Source organism: Lissotriton helveticus, chromosome 11 (genome assembly GCF_964261635.1).
Source record: "Lissotriton helveticus chromosome 11, aLisHel1.1, whole genome shotgun sequence".
NCBI lineage: Eukaryota > Metazoa > Chordata > Amphibia > Caudata > Salamandridae > Lissotriton > Lissotriton helveticus.
Window position 1 is genome coordinate 810,382,888 of NC_136072.1, and position 27,790 is coordinate 810,410,677.

At 45.3% G+C, this 27,790-nt stretch overlaps 1 protein-coding gene across 1 annotated transcript; it reads right to left on the reverse strand.

The window, feature by feature from the left end:
* Window positions 1–1,395: 1,395 nt before the first annotated feature.
* Window positions 1,396–23,688, reverse strand: LOC144791198 (uncharacterized). The gene is made up of 3 exons (XM_078665840.1): window positions 23,555–23,688; window positions 9,803–9,940; window positions 1,396–2,475 (listed from the first exon to the last, which is right to left on the reverse strand). The coding sequence occupies exons 1-3, from the start codon at window positions 23,555–23,557 to the stop codon at window positions 2,227–2,229; spliced, it is 390 nt and encodes a 129-aa protein (XP_078521966.1). The 5' UTR covers window positions 23,558–23,688; the 3' UTR covers window positions 1,396–2,226.
* Between the last annotated feature and the right edge of the window lie 4,102 nt (window positions 23,689–27,790).

Sequence of the window (27,790 nt, forward strand, 5' to 3'; positions counted from 1 at the left end):
AGCAACCATTTGGGTTTATATGTTTTGTATTATTGCACAGAAAATAATCCTGTTCCATATACCACTCTAAGATGTCTGACATGCATTTTCTGGTAGTCCGACCTTTATGTTTATCATTGAATTGTATAATGAAAACTTTATTTAATGGTGGATGTCCTTGTGTGTAGCTGCACGTGAACAAGCCTTTTTGGTGAAACGCGTTGTGTATTAAAACTGCTTCTTGCTAATCGGATCCCTGCTGTCTTTCTGCCTGAGAGCGCATGACATTCGTTGTTTGAATTTGCATATATATATATATATATATATATATATATATATATATATATATATATATATATATATATATATACATACACACACACACACACATAAAGGGGCTATACCTACCTGTACATTTTTGACAAAGAATATGCCTTTACCATGCAACCATTTACTACGAAAATATAAGTATTTTACAGGTAAATATAAACCATTTGTGTATATTGTTTATATTTGCCTGTAAAGTACTTATGTTTACTGGTGAAACCTTTATCACACATATGTCTTTACCATTCATGCTTTTACAATTAAATTTGTTGTAATAGCAGGCATGGTAAAGACATAGTCATTGTAAAATAATGTGTGGTAAAGGTTATGAATGGTATTGGCATTTGCGTTTTAATGGCATGCGTTACAAGGGAACAAATGGTTCCCTCATACATCCCACCAGAGGACACCTACAGATTGTGGCGTATCTCAAGTAAGTGAGGTGACTGTACCATCAGATGTCTCGATATTAAGAGTAAATCGCAGGTTAGTTTATAAACACACATGCAGACATTTAGGGGCAGGATGCAAAGTTCGGGTTACTTAGAATACCACATCAGCTGACATCCAAAAATAGAGCAAATTCATATAATTCGGGGTGCTTCAATAGGAGGCATCAAGGCATCAGGGCATCGAAGTCAATGCACAGATTACTGAAGTCCTTGGACTAATGAATGCTACGCAGTAGGAGATGTCTGGACAATGACGGCAAAATTTGGATCCCTGACAGAACCTCACTGGGAAACATATGGAAGCATGAGTCTGTGTTTAGATAGCATAAAGCATAAAACCAGGATACTGCTGATTAATAGAACATTTTAGGTACGTTTTTCACCACATCAGAAAACGGCCAACTACTAAAATAAGGCATAACGTTGGAAAATGTCTTCAGAGTCAAGTGAATCTTCTGAAATCTGACCTCACCAAACATGAACTAGTAGCAGTCCACTTCAGTGGCTTCACTATCCTGAAGCAAGACACAGAGTCACATTCAAAATTATTTGTCTCACGCAGAAAAGCACTAACCCATACAAGATACCAACACTCAGCAGATGACCATGTTCTAGTCACCTTCACAACCAAGATGGGGAAACGACCTTAACAATGCGGTCAAAACACCACAGTACATTTAGATTGCTGCTTTTACAACGCAAGTCGTTACCATGACTTGCACTGGAAGGCGCTCTAGACTAAGGAATAGTGTGATTTACTATTCCAACACCTTCCCTACTTTACGTAGGCTGGAGTTGGAATAGTAAATCATACTATTCCTAAGTCCAGCGCCCTACAGCTCAAGTTGCTGTAACGACTTGTGTTGTAAAAAAACAGCGATGTTATTTACCGCGATCTAAATGATCACGATGTAACATCATACATCCCCAAGATGAATACATGTAGGAGGCAAACAATTCTCAGTGGCAGACTTCCACCTCCAAAATAACCTGGGCAAGCAAATTTACAGGCTACCAATTATTGATGCGGTTTAGAATGAGACTCAACACCCACATGGTGGGATTGTTTTCTTAAAGCAGCCTCTGCACCGCTCTATAACAGATATGTGATGTCACACATCCCTCCTGTTTACATTGTAAAGTATATCTTCCATTTCCATTTCTAATATGTACCCTGTTCGTTATGAACTAACCTACATAACTAATTCATGAACTATGTATCAACCTTCAAACCACGCCATCTAGCTATGCCCCATTAATGTCTCTTTGTCTAAAAGCAACTGTGCTCTGCAGTGTGGACAACATAAGCAATTTAAACGCAAGCATAATGTCTGTCACCGGGAGAACGAAGGCATTCTTCATATCACATCAGCTGCCATATTATGAGCATCTAGAGATGAAAGCCTGTGCTCAGTTTGTGGTCCAGGCCTGCAGTAGGGTCTAGGTGAGGAGTAAAGCCTTTAGGATTTCAGGCCCCAGGTTTGGTGAGGTTAGCCAGTGGCTCTGCTGCATCTTCTGGTGCTTTGCCTTCCTCTCTATTGGCATGGATGGATACAACACATATGATGATGATCATGATCAGGCCCATGACCACGCAGATGGCAACGGTGACCTTGCACCTGGTGCTAGCGCTGGTGCGTGTGCTGGTGATTGTGCTAGGGCCAGTTCTGGGCATCGTGGACACCTTAGGAGTCTGTTTCTGATGAAATCGCTCACACTGCGGAAAGAGAAACAAATCACAAGGCTGAATAATAAGAGAAAAATCACATTAGAAGTTTAAAGGCATCACATTATATCACTGATACAATTCTTTCATTCTGTGGAACAACCAGTGCTTAATTTGCAAAATATGAAGTGCCGGGGCCTTTACCAAGAGAGGCCACTGCAGCTTTTTTTTCCTTTCTTCTTCATATTTATATAGCGCGAACTCGATGAGAAGGTATTGGAGCACTTTACATGATCACCGTACTTACATTACACATTAAGGTACGGTAAATTAAGTGATTTGCCCAGAATCACAGAATGTGGACGCGACCCCGAGGTTTGAACCATGGTTTCCAGCACCATATGTGGTGGCCGACAGACCACATCATCTCCCAGCTTGCATCACCTATCGCCCCTGTCATTGCTGTCAAAACAAATACTAACCATCCCTCTTGCCTTCAAGTGCAACAGTTCAAATAAGTACATGTCCACAAAGCTAAAGGAATCGCTGGGGAGGCAGGTATTAGTAATTTTTAATGTGTATTGTATTATTAAACAACTGTTCTGCTTTTCTCTAGATTATATGAGTAGCGCCAACATGTGTCAGACTGTTATAAGTGCCGTGTTGATAAATAAGTGCCGGTGCCGAGCACCGAAAACCATTAAATGCGGTGACCACCGGCTCAAATTAAGCACTGGGAACAACTGTCTTCGATTTCACAAACTAGATAAAATGAGTATAACTGTTGCAAACGTCTAGGCATTGTATTCTCTCCAGTAAGACTTTGCACAATGTTATTCACCAGCAGTGGCAGCACAAAATTGGGTTTCTTTGCAGCGTGCTCCATAAAGGTGATCAATCAATCAGTTATTGTTACTCACATTAGGTTTTTAAATTATCTAATGGAGGTGACCCTGTGCTCTCAAAATAAAATTGACTGACATTAATTTTCAAGAGAGGTATTGATTGAGCTCTGTGCATGTGGCTGATGGAAATAGCATAAAGCAGATACAAGGGCTGATTTAGGGCTAGGATCTCCAACAAGTAGCACGGGAGCTACTGGCAGCTCACCAGAACTCCAGAAGTAGCTCTTGAAGATGATGCTAAACCCAGTACTTCATTCAGAGGATGTGTGTTCATCTCAAGACCCTGAGGATGGCAGCCAGCCAAAGCAATGGTAGGGTCTCATTATAATATTCAGGCAGACACTGTGTGAGCCTATGTGGTATGCTACATGACCATCTGTCTTAACATGCTGTAAGCGTTGCTTTATCAGTCACATTATGTGTGCGGCAAGGACAGAAGACGGCCAGCAGTAGCTAGAGCACTAACCACTGTGGCCTCACTAAATTGTGGGAATACCGGAGCAAAGGGGAAAATTAGTGAGTTAGGTGGAAGATTAACTCAGAAGGGGAGGAGAGTAGGGTCTGGATCCAGAGCTGAGGCATTTAAGAGTCTCACGTCCGTGTGGCAGTATGTGTATGCATGTGTGCATTTTTATGTGTGCTTGTGTGTCTCTTCTATTGTGTGCCTCACTAAGAAATGCCTGGAAGCTATTCCTGGTGTTAAATATAGCCAATCACAAGGGGTACATCTCTGGCACACTTTTATCCATTCATGAAACAATAGTGATATAAAAATACAAAAAGAGCACTTGATGGATGGAATGCTAAAGAATGTCAAATAGTCACCCCCAGTACAGAGATCTGGGTTAAATTCATCATGTTTTTGCCTACCTTGCCATTCCAGTTAAACCCCAGCCATATGCAAATCAGTCTTGATCCTGCTGCTTATGGGAACAGACCAGCCTGAACTGCCAGGCCAGGTCCTCCCTAGACAGGAAACAAGAATCTTGGGACCGGTTTCGGGGTATCACCCCTCATTAGCCAGATTAGCTTGAATCCAGTGACATGGTGAGCACGGGCCCCACATCTGGGCACACCCATCCCACTTGGGGTGACAAACACAAATAGAACAATTGATGAACAGAATGCTGAGCATGTCAAACATTAACCCCCAGTACAGAGATCTTGGCTTAAATCTGTGTATTTTTTTGCCCACCACACCATTCCAGTTTTGGCTGGGTCCAAACTGGGGTGACAAGGCAAGCAAAATAATGTTGGATTAAACCCAGATCTGTAACTCAGGGTCAGTGTATGAAAAGCTGCAGCACTCCGTCCTTCATTTTATTTTGTGACGTTGCTATGTGCACCCTATTATATGTGTATGGTTATGCCCAGATGTTGGTCCCTTGCTCACTACACCACTGGATTCAAGCCAGCCTGATAATATGGAGTGATACCCTGAAACTGGTCCCATGATGATTGTTTCTGGTGCAGGGAGGACCTGGCTTGGCAGTTGGGGCTGGACTGTTCCCATGGAGAGCAGGGTCAAGGCTGATTTGCACATGATAGTCTGAGAAACCAGAAGGTTGCTTTTCCAAAAAAACACATTTAAAGCTCTTTTGCTTGCCAGAAATGCTTAGGTGGTCACTACTGATAAAATTAAACTAGTGAACACCATAATTTGGTTTAACAAATATGTTCAGTTTTTTAAAGTGATAACATTTGGTATTACCTAAATAGGGTCTTTCATGACCAGAAGTAGCTCTCACTATAGCCTCATTCTGCCACTGCTGTCCCCCAGCCTATGTCTGCCCAAAGTCTCCATGCACAATGTTTCCAGTCCAAGACTTTCCTTTTGCAAATCACTATTTAGAGGTGTGCTAGTCGAGTAGCCATTTGCAGCCTAAACTGTAAAATGAAGGGGGTGTTCTACTTGCTGGACAGGGTGGCCTGCAGAAGGAGAGCTTTCAAAAGTTGCCTCATTTGGACCACAGAGTTACAACTGGTTGCTCATACAGAGGATAAAGAGAATTGTGATTCTGCAGCAAAAATGACATAGTTCGGGATTCACCCCTTAATTCGTCATCTGCCATATAGTATGTAGATTTCAGAAGAGGCAAACAAAACAAAAAAAACAAAATCTAGCTCTTTCGGATCAAATGTTACAACAAACAACATAGGCAATAGACATATCCATTTTTAAAACGTTTTATAAAACAAAAAAATAATATAGGAATATAAGTGTTTTTTTTTCAAATCTGTTTTCATTGTTTTAAGATTACACTCCGTGATAACAGGCATTGCATACAGAAGTTTGCAATCATGCATAGATTGTTTATCAGTACATGGGCGTGTGGCCACATTAGTTTAACATGCGTTCAAATTTTACTGCGAATGAGACAATGAATGCTCACCCAGGAGCTAGCTGTACTGCGTTCTGCCAGTTCTGATGCAGTCTCTAAGTTGCAGTAGAAAAGCAGTGTATTAACCTCCCAGTTACTCGTGTGGTCCAATGCTGATCGTTCAGCTCGATCAATGAAACAGATGATTTACTTACAAAGCAAAGGAACAATAACAACAATGGCAGGGTAAACCATTTGTACATACTTAACTCCCTCCCCCCTTACCTTTGCCCCCACCCCTCGCCCACCGGGGCCACTTGTGTGCTCCTCAGCTATAACCGCGCTAGTGTAGTTGCACTTGTTCGGGAGTAGAGTTGGAGAAAGTGGGACCATACTATCCAGTCAGTACAGCGGCCTGTGGCATGCCTCCACCTGCGTGGTCATTACCTGCTTCCTCTATGTGTCTTATGTGGCCCTCCCTTTCCAGCCGCTGTAACGCACAGAGCATCTGTTCCCTTTTGGACGCTATAGGCTCCTTCCGCAACCCCAGCGTTTCCTTCCTTCGGATGGCAGTCCCCTCTGCCCTAGCCCATGCCTGAAATGAGGAACTCCATGCCCATGTGTGCAGCGGGTCATGCGCCTTCCATCTCCTTGTAAGGAGGCGCTTTGCCACGAGCCCCAGATCCAAGAATCAGGACGTTACCTTGTCTTTAGGGGACCTCTTAAAGTGGTGCCATAGTACTCAGGCCAGTCAAAGGGTATGGTACGACCTGTGCTACCCTGCAGCAGCCCACTAATCGTATGCCACTAGATGCCCAACCCAGGACAGCTCCACAGCATGTGCAAGAACCCTGCTCCCAGCTCATTACACCTAGGGCACAGTGCATGGTTACGATGAAAATACCTGTTGATCAGCTCTGGTGTGAGATAAGCCCTGTGGACAATGAATAACTAGATTTGGCAGAACCGCATGTTTCTGGGAATATGCACGGGACTTTTAAGTATCCTTTCCCACTCCTTATCCACCAGGTTCAGTTCCCATTTGCATCGAAGCGGGATCAAGCTGAGAGCCGCATGTTCCCTCAGCAATGCCGCGAACCAGCGAACCAGGTGCCTGCCTCTCCCCATGACGTGTAGGTATTGCATAGTTAGACGCCCCTCCTCTGCCACCATGGTCTCGTATGGTATGAGCTCACCATCCAGGTATAGATCTCCAAGCGTACGAACATCGGCCTCCCACCATTCCACAAGCGCAGGAGCCGGAAGCACCCCTCCACCGCTAGGGGAACCCTCCAGAGGTATGGCTGGTGCGTAAGGGACAGCATTGCGGTTGAGATATAGGGCCCTTCGATAGCACTTGTATGCCACAGCTAAGAGGAGCGGTGTCAGCCGTGTAACTGTAGCAAGAGGATGGAAAAGTCTGGTTATTTGTTCTAGCGAGTATGGCGGCATTGTTGTGGCTGTATCATCCTTGCCCCTATCCGCCAGCCAGCGAGCAACCCATTGCAGCTGAGCGGCCAGATAGTAGTGTTCGAAACAAGGAGCAGCCAGGCCTCCCCGATCCGTCGGCAGGTATAATTTCACAAGCGCCAGCCTGTGCCTAGCTTTGCCCCAGACAATAGGAAAATAAGTGTTTTTAATTGAGTAGGGTTCCGTCATTTACAATCACATTTTCCTTTTTATAATTATCGGTTACAAAAGATGAAAACAACACAGCTAAAAACTGTGACACAAACAGAAAACTGATTAAACCTTACTAAATTTTAAAGGGTTATAATAAATGTGAATTAAAAGAAAGGGGCAACAGTGATTAACACACTGTTAGCTCATTCGGAGTGAATGGATTGCAGGTAAAGAAATTGCACTGATTGCAGGTAAAGAAATTGCACTGATGGGAGTGGTGAACATTACCACCCTGCAATTCTTTCATTTATCCAGCCTTCTTCTAAGAAGAGCACACTACACTATTTTTTCCATTCTTGTGAACAAATAAAAATGTAAACTTGCGACATAAAGGATTTTGTGGAGGGAGAGCACCTGAGTAACGCTAACCATACACATAGTGGTGCGCTTGTGACATTAGGGTGAGCGGAGGGAGTGATGCTAGCCATACACATAGTGGTGTATTTGTGACATTAAGAGTGAGCGGAGGGAGTGATGCTAGCCAAACACATAGTGGTGTGCTTGTGACATTAAGGGTGAGCCGAAGGAGTGATGCTAGCCGTACACATAGTGGTGCGCTTGTGACATTAAGGGTGAGCGGAGGGAGTGATGCTAGCCATACACATAGTGGTGTGCTTGTGACATTAAGGGTGAGCAGAAGGAGTGATGCTAGCCGTACACATAGTGGTGCGCTTGTGACATTAAGGGTGAGCGGAGGGAGTGATGCTAGCCATACACATAGTGGTGTGCTTGTGACATTAAGGGTGAGCAGAAGGAGTGATGCTAGCCGTACACATAGTGGTGCGCTTGTGACATTAAGGGTGAGCGGATGGAGTGATGCTAGCCATACACATAGTGTTGCGCTTGTGACATTAAGGGTGAGCGGAGGGAGTGATGCTAGCCATACACATAGTGGTGCGCTTGTGACATTAAGGGTGAGCAGAGGGAGTGATGCTAGCCATACACATAGTGTTGCGCTTGTGACATTAAGGGTGAGCGGAGGGAGTGATGCTAGCCATACACATAGTGGTGTGCTTGTGACATTAAGGGTGAGCAGAGGGAGTGATGCTAGCCATACACATAGTGGTGTGCTTATGACATTAAGGGTGAGCGGACGGAGTGATGCTAGCCATACACATAGTGTTGCACTTGTGACATGAAGGGTGAGCAGAAAGAGTGATGCTAGCCATACACATAGTGGTGCGCTTGTGACATTAAGGGTGAGCAGAAGGAGTGATGCTAGCCATACACATAATAGAGCACTTGTGACATAAAGATGTGCAGAGGGCGAGACCCTGAGTGGCACTACCTATACACATTGTTGTGTACTTGTGAGATTAAGGGTGCATGAAGAATAGGCCCTGTGGTGTGCTGCATAGTTTTGTGGTCCCCACCCAAGACCTCCTCCCACCCCCCATTGTGCAATTATAACCCGTCAAGTGCCTCAGAGGTCTTGAGCCATCATTTATGTATGGGTAATAGGTTTTCAGGATGAATTTAAACTTTACTTCACCTCAGTTTTGTAAATCCTATGTATTGGAGAAGGGGCAGCTGTGAAGTAATGATATTCCAATCAAAAGTTGCAAAACTTGCAGAAAACAGAACTAGGAACTAGGGATCAAAAGGAAACTGCTCTATTTGGACAAGCTGCAAACATGGTTAATTGAGAATCAAAAGGAAAAACTATGTGCTGTTGGGGACTACACAGTAGGCTGTAAGGCAATGCAAACCTAATGAAAAGGGTGTGCTGTATAGACCCGCGAGAAAGAGGTGTATTCGTTTACCATACTCCTGGGAAGGTAGGGAAGCTACAGCAGCATCTATGTGTGGTTGCTCTCTGACAGGTGGCCAAGAGAGTGTGGTTTTGTCCGGCCATCTTTGCCCTAAAGTAGGGCATAAGCTTGCAATTCCTAAGGAGGTCATGTTTTTCTGAATTTGCTATATCTTAGAAGAAAAGCAGAGCATATATTTGGAGGTCATGTGCACTATTAAATGCGCAGTTTAGATTGTGCATAAACAATTACGTGTAATTAATTGTCATTTGCGATGAATTTACCACAAACCTGACATTCCCTTTCAAAAGTTACTGCAAATGCATGGGAAGGGGCTTTTTCTTTTTTTTTTTTTTTACACTTTTTTCAAGCAAAATGAGTCCTCAATTCTGAACTTGATGTGAGGACTCCTATTGCGCTAAAATATAGCACCAAACAACAGATTTGCATTTGACATAATGTCGCATACTTTTGCTGAAATTCCACGCAATTACGCAAAAGCAAATGATACAAGTTTTGCACACAAACGCATATGGCAGCATTTGTAATCGTATTGCCAGTAGGATCTCTGCGTTTTCAGGTGCCCTCTTGCCACCTGGCTAACCGTACTGCATAGATTTGGAGTTTCCCTCAGACATTAACTTTGCACAAAGTTAGGTGCCACCTTTTAGCAGAACGTGGACAATAACTTAAACGCAAGCACGATCCATTTACTCACATCGGCTGTAAGGCTCTCTAATCGATCCATCATTTCGGGCACCTGCTCAGTCCTCTCGTTGACCTGCTGGACAGTGCCAACCAGTAAGTTGCCAATCTCGTCCACTTCCTGCTGGAGCCCCCGCACGCGCTGGTCACCCTAACATGAAAGAAAGAAAAAGAAAAAAGAATAAACAATAGCACACACTTCACAGAATCCTGGAGCCCAGCCCAATCACCAATGATGTACATGCCACAGGAATGTGAATAGTCAGTGATGAAACCAGACCCTATTACCACCTGCCAGAAACTTTCAATGCACTCATCAGACTCTATGGGCTCTTATCAATCACCCTCAGAGGACTCGATTACTCTGGATATCTCCACTCAAGTTAGAGACACAAAGAAACCGGATAGCCTCAGCTACTGATGAAGGCCATGCATTTACTTAGGATAACCCAAAAAAAACAGAAATAGAGTTTACTGGAGCAGTGGCTGTTGGGGAATCCATAAAATGCCCGAATTCCTGTATATCGCCTACATTCTCCAATCCCTCAACCAGCTGAAATTAGAATCAAGGATAAAATCAATTACATTAAGGGGCCCCAGACTTTGAGCTGTACTTTCAGTTACAATGGCAAGCTCGCTGGTTGGCAGGCAACAATAGGGAAGAAGTGAGGGATATAGGGAACCCTCCACATCGGGGGTCATATTGGCAGTGCTGTTGGGAGTTAAGCTGAAACTGGCACGATGGCCCACCTTGTTCACCATAGTGTCTTGCTGCTGAAAAACAGTAGTCAATGGCACAGTCTTTAGGCTCCTGCTCTCCCACTCATAGGCCTGCCCACTCTAAGTGGGAGAGGCATTACAGAACTGAGATTGGAGGAGTGGACGAGAGCGTGAATCAAAACAATGGGAGACCTATGAGGAGGGGCAGAAGAATACACATGATGGAAGCCTTGGTTGAGGAGGATGGCTTACTCCAGATGCAATTCCTGACATATACCCTGCTGCGGCGCACGCAGTCCCAGGTGTGGGGACATCACCCCTCGTACATGCAGATCCAGGACGTACTCCAGACTGCACACATTTGGAGGGGGAAACAAATTAATTTCCTAGTTTTATAAAATGTCCTTACTCATGACAATTGCTGACCTATCGACAACTGCGAGACAAGTTGAATAGGGTATTCATGGAAAAGGAGTGGGAACAGTCACTGGAACACGTACACAAGATTTCCCAAAACACTAGATACAAATATATGAAATGTAACTACCTGCACATGACATACCTCACCCCTCACAGAGTAAATGTTATTTAAAAAATTGACGCTATGAGCTGTTGCTCAGAATTTGGATGCTGACTTAATGCACCTGTAATGGAGCTGTTCGATAGTGGATCAATTTTGGGCCACAGTGGAAGAGGACATAGAGCGCATGCCCAACAGACACAAAATACTCACAATAAATGTCTGCCTGCTAGGATAATATTGGCAAAGACCAGAAAATAAAGTGGGCAATAAATTCTTAGACCCAGTCCTTACAATAGCCAGAAAGGAAATCGCATTACATTGGAAATCAACATACTGACTGCCAAATTGCAGGTGGAAGAGAATTGTGGAGAAATGGGTTATAGCAGAAGGGGCAGCTCTCCAGACGACATAGAGCGCACGCCCAACAGACACAAAATACTCACAATAAATGTCTGCCTGCTTGGATAATATTGGCACAGACCAGAAAATAAAGTGGGCAATAAATTCTTAGACCCTGTCCTTACAATAGCCAGAAAGGAAATCGCATTACATTGGAAATCAACATACTGACTGCCAAATTGCAGGTGGAAGAGAATTGTGGAGAAATGGGCTTTAGCAGAAGGGGCAGCTCTCCAGAAAGAGGAGCAGAGGGGGCTCTGCAGGAAGACCATAGCAGGCCTTTGGCTGGAAGCACTGACGGCATTTGTGACGGGAAATGCCAAGGTAGGGACATGAACATAGCAGAATCACCCATAAGAGGACTGGGGAGGGGATATGGACCACAGTCCCCTACGGCTGTTACTAATTAGCACCCAAAGCATGTTGAACAATCAGCTTTATCCCGGGGCGTTCCATCTGGTTTTAGGGTCTGAGATGAGGAGGAGAGTGGTATAGTGGGTGGAACATTGGGAATGCATTGGAGTGGGCGTAAGCAATGGTTTAAAAGGTTATGAACTATACAGTTTAGGCAAAGTGTCTAATTAGCCCTGAATTGATTAATGGGAGCATCATTGCTACACCATGAACATGTTCCTATAATCTGCGATAATTGTTAAAAAGTGTATTGGCAATGCATAGGTGTATGGGACTGCTGCCATGTTACTACCTACAAAAAAACAATACAGAATTGTTTAAAATTGTTTTTTTTTTTTTAAAGGATAAAATTAATAATACCACCATCATTCACAAACTCAACCAATGTATTATTCTAGCGACACAAAGCAAGTTAACTTTTGCACCCATACCAGGTAACTATCATCATCATCATCAAAAAAGTTGGTAATTCCTGGCTGAAGAAAATAATCAGCCTGTTGTCCTGCAAATTCCAGAGCAAGAGCAGGAAAACAATCAATCAATATTTGTTAAGCACAGCTTTTCACCTCGAGAAGTATGCAGGCACTGGGGTACGGTGAGCCTCAATCGAAGAGCCAGGTCTAGAGTCCCTTCCTGAAGTCAGTGAGAGAGGGGGCAGTTCGGAGGTGGGATTGGAGGTCATTCCAGAATTTGGCAGCGAGGTAGGAGAAAGAGCGGCCTCCACTATGGCTCCGTTGGATGTGGGGAACGTGTGCGAAGATGGGGTGAGTGGATTGGAGTTGTCTGGTCGGTTGGTGAAATGTCAGGCGGTGGTTGATGTAGAAGGGTCCGCCGTTGTGGAGAGCCTTGTAGGCGAGGGTGAGCAGAATTCTTTGGAATGGGGACCCAGAATAATACTCCAACACCATATATAGGAATCAAAACTGTAAAGGCAACCTGAAACATAAACCAACCTAGCTGCAAAGGCACTGCAATGTGGTCAATTGTGCTCTCACAATGGCAGCTCCTTCACCCTACCAGACTTTGCAACAGCCTAAATAACCCTATTTTAGCACAGCAAATTTCCCTTTCACCTTAGAGCTGGAATTTTTTTCCTATCATTTTAATCACCTATGTGCAATTTACAGTTCAGGACACATCGACATTTCAAAGTGTATCTTGACCACAATTTCGAAACCCAAGTTACATAAAGGAACTGGTGGATGCCCAGATCCCTGGGGCGTGAATACCCAGACATTTGTTACCAAGACCGATGGATCACAAGATACAAACCCCTAAAATGTGGTACCATTGGGGTGGGGAGCAAATGTGGGTGTCCTTTCAGTTACTGCTCAGTACCCCCCCTACGTAAACTTTTCATTTTGAGACAAGGTGGAGCAGCAGCTAGTAACCAACTGAACTATGTTCAATGCTGCCCCTCACCAAACACTGGTCCACCAAAAGACTCTCAAACTAGGCACAAACGTCAGGCTAGTCTCTTTGGGCACTCTCAAAACTAAATTTTTTGCTTGGAATGAATGTAATTTCACTGCTGGGGTGGATTTAAGGGTGTTTAAAATATCTGCGTGCTTTCAATCAATCAAAAAACACAGTTGATGGACAGAATGTAGAACAATGTCATACATTCACCCCAGTACAGGGATCTGGGCCTAAATCCATCGTTTTTTTGCACTCCACACCACCCTGGGTTAGACACTGGCTATATGCAAATCAGCTCTGACCCTGTGCCTCATGGGAACAGTCCAGTCCGAACTACCAAGCCATGTCTTTCCCGGACCGGAATCAAGCATCCAAGGACCGGTTTCTGGCTATCAGCCTTCATCAGCCTGGATAGCTTGACTCCAGTGGTGTGGAGAGCCTGGGACTCACGTCTGAGCATACCCAGCCCACTCGGGGTGAAAATTGCAAAAAACACAGTTGATGGACAGAATGTAGAACAATGTCATACATTCACCCCAGTACAGGGATCTGGGCCTAAATCCATCGTTGTTTTGCACTCCACACCACCCTGGGTTAGACACTGGCTATATGCAAATCAGCTCTGACCCTGTGCCTCATGGGAACAGTCCAGTCCGAACTACCAAGCCATGTCTTTCCCGGACCGGAATCAAGCATCCAAGGACCGGTTTCTGGCTATCAGCCTTCATCAGCCTGGATAGCTTGACTCCAGTGGTGTGGAGAGCCTGGGACTCACGTCTGAGCATACCCAGCCCACTCGGGGTGAAAATTGCCAAAAACACAGTTGATGGACAGAATGTAGAACAATGTCATACATTCACCCCAGTACAGGGATCTGGGCCTAAATCCATCGTTTTTTTGCACTCCACACCACCCTGGGTTAGACACTGGCTAGACACGTTCTACATTCTGTCCATCAACTGTGTTTTTTGCAATTTTCTCCCCGAGTGGGCTGGGTATGCTCAGACGTGAGTCCCAGGCTCTCCACACCACTGGAGTCAAGCTATCCAGGCTGAATGAAGGCTGATAGCCAGAAACCGGTCCTTGGATGCTTGATTCCGGTCTGGGAAAGACATGGCTTGGTAGTTCGGACTGGACTGTTCCCATGAGGCACAGGGTCAGAGCTGATTTGCATATAGCCAGTGTCTAACCCAGGGTGGTGTGGAGTGCAAAAAAACGATGGATTTAGGCCCAGATCCTTGTAGTGGGGTGAATGTATGACATTGTTCTACATTCTGTCCATCAACTGTGTTTTTTGCAATTTTCAATCAATCAAAGGCATTTGTAAAGCGTGGGGCTGCTTCTTTCCAAAGCGTCCCGGCACCCAAAGGCTACAAAGACTGGTATCAGAGGGAAACTACCATGAGAGTTAATTAGAGTCAAACATAAACGTTTTTAAGTCTCTTTTTAAAATGGCAGCTGATGGTGCTGGTGCTTTGTGGCCCTCCTGTTAGGTTCTCATGTTCTCCGGCTCAAACCCACTGTTATTGTCATCGCTTCTTTTCACAGAATCCAAACCCACTGAGAAACTCAGACAAACATTAGATACATCAGAACAGTCTTGATACATTCTAGCATTCTGTCAAGCACCTCTGAATTACTGTCTTGAAAACAAAGCCATAGTAAGAGGCTGAGACACGTAGGCTTCCACAAAATTCTGAGAACTCACAATCTTTGTCCCATAGACTACTAAATCATCCTTTATTATAGCACCTTACCACATAAGCACTATAAAAATGGGGTTGTATATGGGCCATAGAAGGTGCCAAGGATGTCTATTTTTGAAGCATTTTCCTCTATTCTACACTATCGCATGGCTACTCAAAGACTTCCCAGCACTGTAATCCCACCAGCAGCTATCCAACACTGAATCCAAGTATTAATTGGGAAGTCAGCTAATTCCTAAACAGCCAAGTTTTCAGTAGTTTTCTAAAAGAAAGTTCTTGCTGCATTTGGTGCAACCTCATCGGCAAGGAGTTCCAAAACTTAGGAGCCAGATAAGAGGAGTGACCTCCCCATTTCGCTATGTGAATTTTCAGAACAGCCTTGAGTTACGCGTTTGCCAACCTGAGGACCCTGCTAAGGGCATGGGGCTGCACTAAGGATTGTTATTACTGACATCCTTTATTGTAATAGGCCTGATGAGCAATAGAAAGGGCCTTGAACTGCACCCGTTGTTCGATCCGGAGCCACTGGAGCTCTACCAGCGCACTCTCTTTTTAGGTTTTGCCTTCACAGCGCTTGTGTTGCACCTGTGAAATCTCTGGTATTCAATATATCTTAAAAGGGAGTTCTTATCCCTTCCCATAGCTGAATTACTGTGTTCATTAGCGATTGTGTGGAACTCTTTTTTGTTAACTTCCCCAGGCTGCATGCATTTAAGATACTTCTACTAAAGCGGATCACACTGTTTAAGCCCCATTCACTGTCAAGATAAGATCTCTTCCAATGGAAAAGGCAGACAGCTTCTAAAAGTATGCTGGAATGCTTGATTTTAATTACTTAGTTGTGTAAAGCAGATGCTTTAGCCTTTGAACGTTTGTGGCATTTCCTATTCATGCCTCAGTGCCTTTCTTTGCACTTTGTATTCATTATTGCATTGATGTTTTCAATGTAATCTATTTTGTCCTTATGATCAAATTCTAAATATTGTTATAAACATTTCACGTTAAGTTAAAATACAAGAGCTATGCTATATTTTACTACTAAACAGGCAGCCACAAGTGCAGTTACCTTTCAGACAACAGGGCCATGATTTGAATGGTGGAGCAGGTGCAGTAGCACAGAGCCCACACGTTGTCGGAACTCCTCTAAACACATAATATTGCTATATTTGACTACTAAACAGGCAGTTACCTTGCAGTTATAAGGGACTTGATTTGATTGGTGCGGCAGGTGTAGTGGCACTGGACCGAAAAGATCTAGGGGCCTCAATAAACCCAGATTATTGCTAACATTTTAAACTAAACAGGCAGTCACAAGTGCAGTTACCTTGCAGACAACAAGGTGATGATTTGAAAGGTGCTGTGGCACCGGACCCAAAAGGAATCAAAATTCAAATAAACCACCAAATATTGCTATATTTTACTACTTTACAGACAGTCACAAGTGCAGTTATTTTGCAGGCAAAATGGTGATTATTTGAATGGTGCAGCAGGTGCAACGGCACCGGGACCAAACGCTCCAGGCACCCTACTAAATACCGATTATTGCTATATTTTACAACTAAACAGACAGTCAGAAGTGAAGTCATCTTTCAGGCACTAGTGTCATGATTTGAATGGTGAAGCAGGTGCAGTGGTACCAGGCAAATAAAAAAAAAATCAGCACTCCTCTAATCAAAACATATTGCTACATTTTACAACTAAACAGGCAATCACAAGTGCAGTTATCTAGCAAGCACAAGGGTTATGATGTCAATAGTGCAGCAGGTGCAGTAGCACCAGGACCAAAATATCTAGGCACCCCACTAAACACCTAATATTGCTATATTTGACTACTAGACAGGCAGTCACAAGCGCAGTTACCTTGCAGACAACAGGGTCATGATTTGAATGGTGCAGCAGGTGCAGTGGCACCAGGCCCATAAGTTGTCAGAACTCCTCTAAACACATATTATTGCTATTACAATCGACAACCTGGGCAGAAACCCTTAAAAGCGATATTAGACCTCCCGGACAAAATAGTGCAGAAAGTAAAAACATTAGTCCCTGAGAAAAATATAGACTGGTCTATCGTGACAGCTTGCCGCCAAAAGCCGCAGGAAGATGCGTCAGAGTTCTTCTCTCGGTTCGAGACAGTGTTCTCCGACTATAGTGGACAAGACATGTCCACTGCAACCGGACACCACTTGTTCGTACAGAACTATGTCAAAGGTTTATTACCAGAAGTCTCACAGAAATTACAGACTAGTGAGACTAGTTGGGCGGCTTCTAAACCAGCAGCCATCCTCCAGATGGCCCAGTACTACGAGCACCAGAAAAACGAGAACGAAAGGGCCAATGGAGAGGTGTTTGGATTGCTAAAATAGGATTCTTCTGCTTTGGTTGTGTTCGTGACCTCTAGATACCTATTTTCGATGTGGTGTACTAGAGGAGCCGAATTTAAATCGCATCTTGCCCTAATTGATTTTTCACCCCCTTGAATTTACTTGGGATCTGTAACACACAATTACCCATATTATGTCTGTATTTAACCACCTGTTTTAATTTTTCATGCTTATATATATTTTTTTAAGTTTTATATTGTATATAATGTTTTTAGTGTCGGCCAAACTGTAAATTTACCAATGTGTTCTGCTTTTATGGTTTTCAACCGACAATAAAGCTTTTTGACTGACTGACTGACTGCTATTACATCAATTAATTCTATTATTTCCCTCTTTCGTTTTTTCCAAAATGTTGCTATTACTTACCCGCACAGCACCACTAGTAACAGCACTATATATTGCCTTTTGGTACTTAAACAAGTCATAACACTTTAACAGTCTTTCTGTAACGTATATTGTACAACTACTCAGCAAGCTACAGCTTACAACAAAAAACAGCTTATTAATAATCACATAGGCAAAACCTAATGAATTTACCAATGCTTGTTTAGTGCATGACTGCAGACAGTTTGTGCTGTCTTTTGTAACACTAATTAGATCCATACTGCAGATACAGAGCCACTGCACATCCTGGATGTTTCCACAGGTCTTTGGAGAATATTATGTTGTGGCGAATGAGGCTGCCTGCGGCACACGCAGTGTGACCACTCAGGAGGGCGGCCACCCTAGTGCCACATTAGGCACAACAACATGTCTAGTGGTTGGGACCCTAGGGGAGTCCCCAAAGTCTGGCGCGGGCCACGTGTCACTTCCGGCACATCAGAGGGTGGGGGGCAAGCTACTTATACCTGCCCCTTCCCATCTGGCTTTCTTTTTGGGCCTTCTGGTCACGCCGTCTCCCTCCCTACCGCATACCCAGCTTGTTGGCTGGGGTGCGTAGCTAGGGTAGGAACATGTTAACTTGTTAATTTGTGTTGCAGGTGGAGTTACAGGGCCATCCGGAGACTGAATGGTACACAGGGGTAGCCTCTTCAGGAGCACAATAGGGGTGCAGAAGCCAAACAACGCCAGGAGTCTTTATGGCAGGACCCTTGAGGAAAACATCAGCACCTCGCTAGTTCTTCGAGCAGTTGTAAGCCTGAGCAACCAGGGGCTTGACTGGACACGCTCTGCCCCTAAAAAGGCATGAGTAAATGGATGGACTGGTGGTCCACTGTATTTAGGCGGGATAATCCTCACAAAATGGTAGCACTGATTGGGTTGGCCACGGTGCAGTTGGCTCATCAGGCGGGCAGGGCAGCTTAGGTTAGTCCTTTATTTTATTTTTATTTTAAAGGTTTTATATAGTGCTGGCTAGACCCAGAGGTATCAGAGCGCTTTACATGAGCATCAGATCGTAGTTACAGGTTACATCGTTACAAAGGTTACACAGTTATTAGAGCATGACAACATAGTTACTTGTAAAGTCAAGATAAACAATAAGCACAAATATGAAAGGGGAAAAGCAGGCAAGGGGAAAGATTCAGGGGAGGGGGGAAGGAGCTGGGGAAGTAGATAGGTAATGAAGACGGGAAAGAGGACGGGAGGCTGAAGGACATCGCAAGGAAAGAGGAGGGGAAGGGCGACGGGGACACAAACCGGTAGACGAGTCAAAGCAACGTCCAAAGTCCTGTAAGCTGTGATTCCAGGGGAAGTGGTGTCACTTCCCTATCTCTGTTGCGGGAGGCTCCCTTTACGCAGTGGACTCTCTCAGAGGGGTCTCTGAGACTCCAGGCCTACATACTGGATCCTTCCCCAAAAAGGGGAGAGGGAGTGCTTTGGCAAGGGGTGCCATACCATACCTCAGCTGTGAGTGGCTCCCTTGGCACAGTGGACTCTCTCAGCGGGTACACTGAGACTCCAGAGTATAAATATTGGATCTTTCCCCAACAAGGGGAAAAGGAGTGCTTAGTCAAAGGGCACAAAGGACAGGGGGCTAGGCAGGCTAACAGGTAAGGTGAGAGATTCAGGGGAGAGAGAGGATATGAGCTAGGGAGGTAGACAAAGGGAGAAAGAGTACTAAATGGGATCAAATGTAATTAATGAGTTATTATATAGCGCTGGCTAGACCCAGTGGAATCCGAGCGCTTTACATGAGGGGCAATAATGTTGCAAATTACATCAGTTAAAAGTTATATAAGTATCAACAAAAGCATTTAAAGAACATAGGGGAACAAGGTGAATGGAGCAGGAAGGGTAAGGGGATAGGGTAAAGGGGTAGGAGGAAGAAAGGACAAGGGGAAAATAGTTACAAAAGATACCAGAAAATCTTTTTTAGGAGCATAGAAGAAAAGGAAAATGGGGTGAGGAAGGGAAAGGGGTGAGGGCAAAAGGGGTAGTGTATAGATACAGCAGAGAGACGAAGGGAAAGTTTGTCCAAGGTCAGGCTGGGTAGGTGACACCAAGTTGGCATATTTCTGGTATGAAATAAAACCTGCAGCAAAATCTTTCACAACAAACATGTCTTGTGTGTTTATTTATTGATGTACATGCTATGTTCTTGTTGGGTAAGTTGCCTATATTGGCACTAAGAGCTACAGATACAATTCTGGTTCACACTGAAGCATGCATGGAATCGTTGCGCCACTCTGTGCCTATTCCATTTTGCGGGCCAAACAGACGTGTTAGCTGCCTTTGCCAAATGTTACTGTTCTCCATTTTATTGTAGTCAGGGCTTTAAGGGGGGGGGAAACTGGGGGTGCTCTAAAAAGGAGGGGGAAAATTTCTTAAAGGGTGTGGCCTATCCGAGTAGGGGCGTGGTCTAAATCAGGATAACTAGCATTGTGTGCTTAGGAAATTCATGAAGTCGCATCCAGCAAAGGATAATAAAATAGGCAAAAAAGTATATGAAGTATAAGCCATAAAATACCAAACACTTAAAAAAAAAAGTAAAAATGATTTACATTACTTAGAAATCTATTGCAGGATTTCCCAAAACCCTTAAAGATATTCACTGTGTTCATTTTGCTGGGGTTTCTCACAACAATTTTCTTCAGCAGACCTTCTACCTTTTGCCAGCCAACTCTTTACTTACAGCTTTACTGCAAATGTTTCAAATGGAGGACCATTGAGTTTTACACATAGGCATGAATAAATGGTCTCTACAATAAGAGAGGCCCTTGTTGGACTAGCAATTAAGTTAATTGTGCCGAAACCTCTCGCAATCCGCAGCACATCTCGAGACCTCCTCCCTGTGTCATGATAGGTCTCAGACCCAGTGAGTGAGAGGGATTGAGAGCATCCACATGCTTATCACCCAGTCCTAAGGGTTAGGAGCCTTCACTGGATTACTGAAGGAATCAGGTTCGGCGAAATCCCTGCATGAATTAACTCTACGATTCAATAAATCAGTACTCCAAATAATCATCACTCTGACTCAATCTGATACTCAGGCACACTTTCTACTTGTAAATTTATGCAAATATAGAAATCTGTAGAGAACTGTGAAATCTACACAGCAGATATGGATCGTTCCTAAAGGACATGGGGCAATATTTACTGCCAAAAGATTTACAAGTTTTGTTATGCCACTGACATGTAAGTAGCAACAGGGCAACCTGTAAAGAGAAGGCAGGCCCGTCTGTAGCGCGTGAGTTCATAATCTCACCCCCTGTCCATACTCTGGTTACCTTAGGATGTGAAGGGGGCTTTGCGGTCCGCACTGATCTTCGGTGAAGCCGCTTTCGCCGGTGGGACGCGCCTCGGCCTCAGGTTCAGGCAGCTCCTTTCCTCGATGACAGGCGCGAGGGAACCCCGGTTGCTAGGGGATGCCTTGCGCCTCTCCAGACGCAACGTAGCTCCACCTGACGAACCTTGGCGTTGCTGGGGGAAATCCTCGCTGCTGTGACCAATCCGAGCGCGGCTCGGAAATGACGATCCCGGGCCGGTGGTGGTGAATACTGGCAGGGTGTTTTCAAGCACACAGCGCTCAGGGGCAAAGCAGGCACTCCAAAGTTCCTCAGCGGTGCATTAATCCACACACACAGAGCGCGAGGGACTCGATCCTGGGGCAGATCACGTTTGAGGCACAGCAGGCCTCACGACCTTACGCCCCAGCTGTATGCCGATGAGCACACCGAGACAGATTTCAAAGGGGGGCAGCTTCATGAAGGCACAGCACAGAGACCCACACAGCAGCTGGAAGGGTGGGTGCTGGAGAACTTTTGTATCCCTGAGTTCCCAGCTCTTTTTAGGCCCTTGGAGACGGCAGGCTTCAGAGGGGCAAAGCACACAGCACAGCTCCTCTTCACGTTAGGGGGACACAGCACACAGCAGACAGTCCCTTCCTCAGCAATCACAGCAACTGTAGATCAGCTCCCAGACACTCAGCACGAATTCCCTCTTGATCACAAAGTTTCCTAATCTATTTTTACTGGGGCTGCAGTCCTACTTGTATTACCCCAAAAGTCTTTGTTCTTCTTGTGTGAGGGGTTCTGGACCCAATCTAAACCACTTCTTCCTTGGTGAGTGTGGGCCAGTGTTATCAGACACACCGCAGGAGGTGGAGCCAGCATTGAGGCAGGCAGGCACAGCACTTTTGAGACCCAGGTGCTACTCTTCCCACCACTCTACATGCACATGGGTCTCGTCAGCCTTGTGCTGACTCAGCCAGCCTCCTGGAGCCGCCCCCAGCCCCTGTCACTCACAAACCAGACAGTCAATACAAAACCAGGCAGAGGCACACAGAAAGGCTGAACAGGAAAATAGCCACTTTGTAAAAGGGCTATTTCCAAACTTAGAATTTAAAAACCATCTGCACTAAAGGATGTGCTATTAAATTCGGAGTTCAGTGATACCAGATTCCATAGTCTATCTTGCCGTTATGGGAAGATATGCAGGTAAACATGTCACACAGCATTCCCCATGTTAGCCTATGGGCAAGATAGCCTTTCAATAGTGAAAAACGAAATTGGCAGTATTTCAATATCAAGACATGTTACCCACACTAGTAACACCAAATAAAAACCGAGACATCTGCTCACCCTACCTTTGACCTTTGAGGCCCGAAAATAGAGCCCGCTAGAGCCCCCTTTCGAGGTCCCCCAAAAAACTGGGGTTGCTCAGCTCCCCACAGACCCCCCCCCCCCCACACACACACACACTTAAAGCCCTGATTGTAGTAAATGCCTCTGATATGAATTCCGGTGCGTAGGTCGCTAGGCTATGCGCCTGCGGCAACTTCTGCATATAACTTGCAGGACATAGTGATTAACCTCTACAGGGCGAAACCACCCTTTGCTTCTTTTGGGGCTCCATTAAACGAGTAACGTTGGGATGGACAGTATTTAACACAATCTTGGGACGAGGAAAGTGCCATTTCTGCTGACATCAGTACCATACACTAGCCAGATCTACATAAACACATTACAACGTTAATTAAGTAGACATGCATGTTTGCTCGCCTAACGTGCAAATTCGATGCATCACGAAGACATTTCTGGCGCTTCTCTTCACTCTTCTATGGAGAGAGTTTCTCTTTTCTAAAGCGCTCAAGTAAGCAGATCACCTCCTATCTCTGCGGATGGTGTAACTTTTAAAGTGACGCTGTACAGCGGTTCTAGATACATCTAATATGAAAACAGTGGCGTAACGAAACTTGAGGGGGGCTCCTGGAAAGTACCCCCCTCCGGAGTCACGTACAGGAAGGGCTTCGGGGTCAGTCAGGAGCTTCCAGGCCAAGGTACCGTGCTAAGGTGCCCCCCCTGGAGCTCCGTGCCCCCCACACCGCGGAGGCCTACTTCACGCCACTGGGAAGAAGTGTAGCCTCGGTGGTATTCGGGTGCGTTACATTTAACTTCCCACACTTAAATGCAGTCATAATAACGCGAAGACTTTTAAAAAGAAATTGATAAGGTCATTGCAGAGCGCCCTCTAACTGCAACGACGACAAAGAAGGCTGAGCCCTCTCGTTTCTTTTCCCTTTGCTACTTTGCATACCAAAGCGCTAACATTGTCGTTAAAGCACTTAAGTTACTGTCCATGGGCACCGAGGACAGATATGAAACCGAAGTTAGTGAACTTAAAATCAAGGGAACGACGTCAATAACTGTAGCAAAATTCCTCAAAGGTACACATATATATACATGCAAGTAATGTTGAGTGAAACACCCGTGACACGTCACGCTCGTGACGTCAGATCGCTTGTCAGTTATACCTGTGCTTACCATTTTGTCCGTCGGATTCACGCCTCCCCTTCAGGAACGTCCACTTACGGCTGGAAAGCTCACGCTCTTCCTCGGCCTAGTTGTCTTCAGTAGTGGAAGTCCCACTTTGCAGCCGACCCAAGACGGTAAACAAGTTGCCGGTAGGTCCGGTTAGTCCAGTCCGTCCTTCCGCTCTCCCCCTGGGTTTGATATGCTTCTAGCCGCTGCTCACCTCCTCCTCTACCAGTCTCTCCTGTGCCCGGGCTCGTTCGACAAGGAAATGAAAACACCTGTAGAGGCAACAGGTGGGCGGGGCAAGGAAGAATGAGGGCAGAGAGCTGGGAGGCCTTTTTCAATGTTTGCCTGCCAGAGTTATTTGCTTATCATGGGATCCTGGCCCTATTCCCACGCGCCTACGATAGCTGGGAACCTGCTTTGCAATCTCAGCTGCTCCGCAGGTGACTGAAAAGATGCAGGGTGGGTGGAGACCCAGGAAGATGGTGAAATTTGGAGTTAGTCAACCCAGTGCCCATAATAAAACAGAGCTCTGAAAATTCTCAGGTCCATGCATTAGCAGCTCATCCAGGACAGGCGTTTATTTTTGCATTCTGATGTTTGTAGTATTGTTTATTCAATTGTTAATTTAGGCCTGCAGGTCCCAGTATGCAAACTAAAACCCTGGAATGGATGAGCTACTTCAAACATCTGCAACACTGTACAGAAAGGAGCATACATCACACAGGATATATATTTATAATACATGGGAGCTTACAATCTAAATTTAAAATCCCATCTGTAATTTCCTTATTACAGGTGATTTGTGTCATATCTTGTCGCCTATAATAAAGAAATGATGTAGCTACTTAACTCTAATGAGTTATTACAGTTGAGTTCTGATGGTACAATGCTTTCTGCCAACCGTCAAGGGATAAGGCAGGACATGGACCATACTTACAGCTGCTGTTTGAACAAAACAGGAACTGCATTTCCATCTGATGATTTGTGTTTTTAAATTGAAAAGCGATCAACAGAAAGGAAATATATTTGGCAACGTTTATTTTCTCTTCAAGTTATAGGTCATTACAGGAAAGATAGAATCTCTGCATGTTTCATGGGCAACAGCATTTTTAATTCAATTTACATAAAACTGATTCTAATATCTGTTGGCAAAATTACCAATTGCTTTTTGGTGTGTTTAATTTTGCAGTATATATTCTGGTTTATTCTTCGTGTCTGCAACAACGATGAAAAGAGCAAGATACTAAGCCTTTAACTAGCTTGTGGGAAGGTTGATGGTGTGGGCATGTGTTATAAGGAATGAAATACCCTTTACTGTACTTAAAAAAGATATTTAGTTGTTTATGACCTTATAAGAGAAATAAACCAAACACAACGGTTTTCATTTGATCAACCTAATAGTAGGAGGACAGGCTGAATTGGCTAGACCAGGATTTTTTCCCCGTGGAATGCAGGCTACCTGCAGATAGATCTCTGCGGCGAAGGCATTATCCCATTGAGCAATTTTAAATTCAGTGGCACAACACATTCTTAGAATCAAAGTTTTCAATCAATCAATCAATCATACCATTTGTATAGCGCACTACTCACCCGGGAGGGTCTCAAGGCGCTTGGGGGAGGGGGTATGCTACTGCTCGAACAGCCAGGTCTTGAGTTGTTTCCTGAAGGCGAGATGGTCCTGGGTCAGCCGAAGGTGGATGGGGAGGGAGTTCCACGTCTTGGCAGCCAGGTAAGAGAAGGATCTTCCTCCGGCGGTTGCTCTTCGGATGCGTGGTACGGCTGCGAGGGCGAGGCTGGTGGACCGTAGCTGGCGGGTGGGCGTGTAGAAGGTCAGGCGGTCGTTGAGGTACTTGGGGCCCAGGTCGTGGAGAGACTTGTGTGCGTGGGTGAGGAGCCGGAACGTTATCCTCTTGTCGACGGGGAGCCAGTGCAGGTTCCTCAGGTGGCTGGGGATGTGGCTGCATCGGGAGACATCCAGGATGAGTCGGGCGGAGGCGTTCTGGATGCGCTGGAGTCTTTTCTGTAGCTTGGCTGTGGTTCCGGCGTAGAGGGCGTTTCCGTAGTCCAGTCGGCTGGTGACGAGTGCCTGGGTGACAGTCTTCCTGGTCTCGGTCGGGATCCAGCGGAAGATCTTGCGAAGCATACGCAGGGTGTTGAAGCACGATGAGGAGACGGCGTTGACTTGTATGGTCATCGAGAGGGAGGAGTCCAGGATGAAGCCCAGGTTGCGTGCGTGGCCGGTTGGCTTGGGTGCGGTGCCCAGGGCTGGGGGCCACCAGGAGTCGTCCCAGGCGGAGTGCGAAGATCCCAGGATGAGGACTTCCGTCTTGTCTGAGTTCAGTTTCAGGCAGCTGTCCTTCATCCACTCGGCGACGTCTTTCATCCCTTCGTGTAGGCAGGTTCTGGCGGTGTCGGGGTCTCTGGTGAGGGAGAGGATCAGCTGAGTGTCGTCGGCGTAAGAGATGATGTTGAGGTTGTGCTGGCGTGCGATGGCTGCAAGCGGTCTCATGTAGACGTTGAAGAGAGTGGGGCTGAGTGAAGATCCTTGCGGGACGCCGCAGATGACTTCGGTGGCTTCGGAGCGAAACGGGGGGAGGCGGACTCTTTGTGTTCTTCCGGCGAGGAACGAGATGATCCACTCCAGTGCCTTCTCTTGGATACCGATGCTGCTGAGGCGCTGGACTAGGGTGCGGTGGCAGACAGTGTCGAACGCAGCGGAGAGGTCCAGGAGGATGAGGGCCACTGTTTCCCCTTTGTCGAGCAGGGTCCGGATGTCGTCGGTGGCTGCGATGAGGGCGGTCTCGGTGCTGTGGTTGGCTCTGAATCCGGACTGCGAGGGGTCGAGGGATCCGTTGGTCTCGAGGAAGGCGGTCAGCTGTCTGTTGACGATCTTCTCGATGACTTTAGCAGGAAAAGGGAGGAGCGAGATGGGGCGGAAGTTCTTGAGGTCGGTGGGGTCCGCTGTAGGTTTCTTCAGGAGGGCGCTGAGCTCGGCGTGCTTCCAGCTCTCCGGGAAGGTGGCGGTGTTGAATGAGGTGTTGATGATGTTCCGGAGTTGGGGTGCGATGGTGGAGTCGGCCTTGTTGAAGACGTAGTGTGGGCAGGGGTCGGTCGGTGATCCGGAGTGGATGGTGTTCATCGTGCGTGATGTTCCCATTTTTATTATTGCGTTAATATTCCCACTATGCAAAGTGTAGTTGGCTAAAAAGCCAGGAATGGTTGAAGGTGGCATGCAAGGTAAGGAGCCACTTGGAAGCATTGCTTCTGTATTTGCAGCATAGACTGAAGTAAGACTCATCAGTAGCAGACTAATATCTGTGCTGAAATTTGACTTTGGGTCAACAAGTCACACTATTGAACTGAGGTTCTGTATTATAAATCAAATTAAGCCAGAATGGTAACATATAATCCCGACCAAAGATTCAGCATTGTGTTAGTTTAGCAGTTAGTGTAAGAAACATTACACCAAGTGCATACATGGGTAAACCACACTATGCCTGAATAAAAGCATAAAACCTGAGCACAGTTTCAACATTATGTTTAATATGACAGAATGGCATAGCTTTATTGATTTTCAGAAATCACATGTTTTTCACACATTTTTTATTTAAGATACTTCGGGAATGCACTTGATTTCAAGTTTCCGGGTACCTTCCCTTTTTCGAGCAGTAGATAAAAATAAGCAGTTATTTCAGTGTCACGTTTAGGTGGCATTGTATCATTTGTTTCTCAAGATGCAGAGACCATAAGGTCAAGAGAAGTTCCCCTGAAGACACTGTAGTATCCTGTGTGTCCCTGTTCCCCTGTTGCCTGAGGTGGGGTCTGGAATGCTGAGAGTGAATGATCTAATAGATGCTTGGTGTGTGGAGTGTAGTGGGGGCTACAGGATGGGGACAGTACGGGGGTAGACGGAGCCCTTACACTAGCTCCCTGCTGCTGCTGCCTAACATTCTAAATGAAATCAAACGTATATCCTATCAAAGTGGCTTTAGACTTTGGTACAAACACCATGCTCTCTAACTTCATCAGACCCCTAATTTCATATTAAAGTCCCCAGGTCCTGAACATTCTGCCCAGTTCAGTTAGGCAGTGAAACATGCCGACCACACTTTAGTAAGGTCTACACATTATTCTGTTTTTCAGTATGTGCTAAGTGACACATCATTAATAACACAATTAAGTGCTTCCTAGACACATTTTTGATTTTACTCATTATCTTCCACACTTTAGAGCTCACAC

Bases quoted from the DNA above. Each gene is read 5' to 3' on its own strand.
- LOC144791198 (XM_078665840.1), bottom strand. The intron at 2,476-9,802 runs GTGAGTAAATGG...CTCTTTCCGCAG, and splicing joins TAGAGAGCCTTACAGCCGAT to TGTGAGCGATTTCATCAGAA.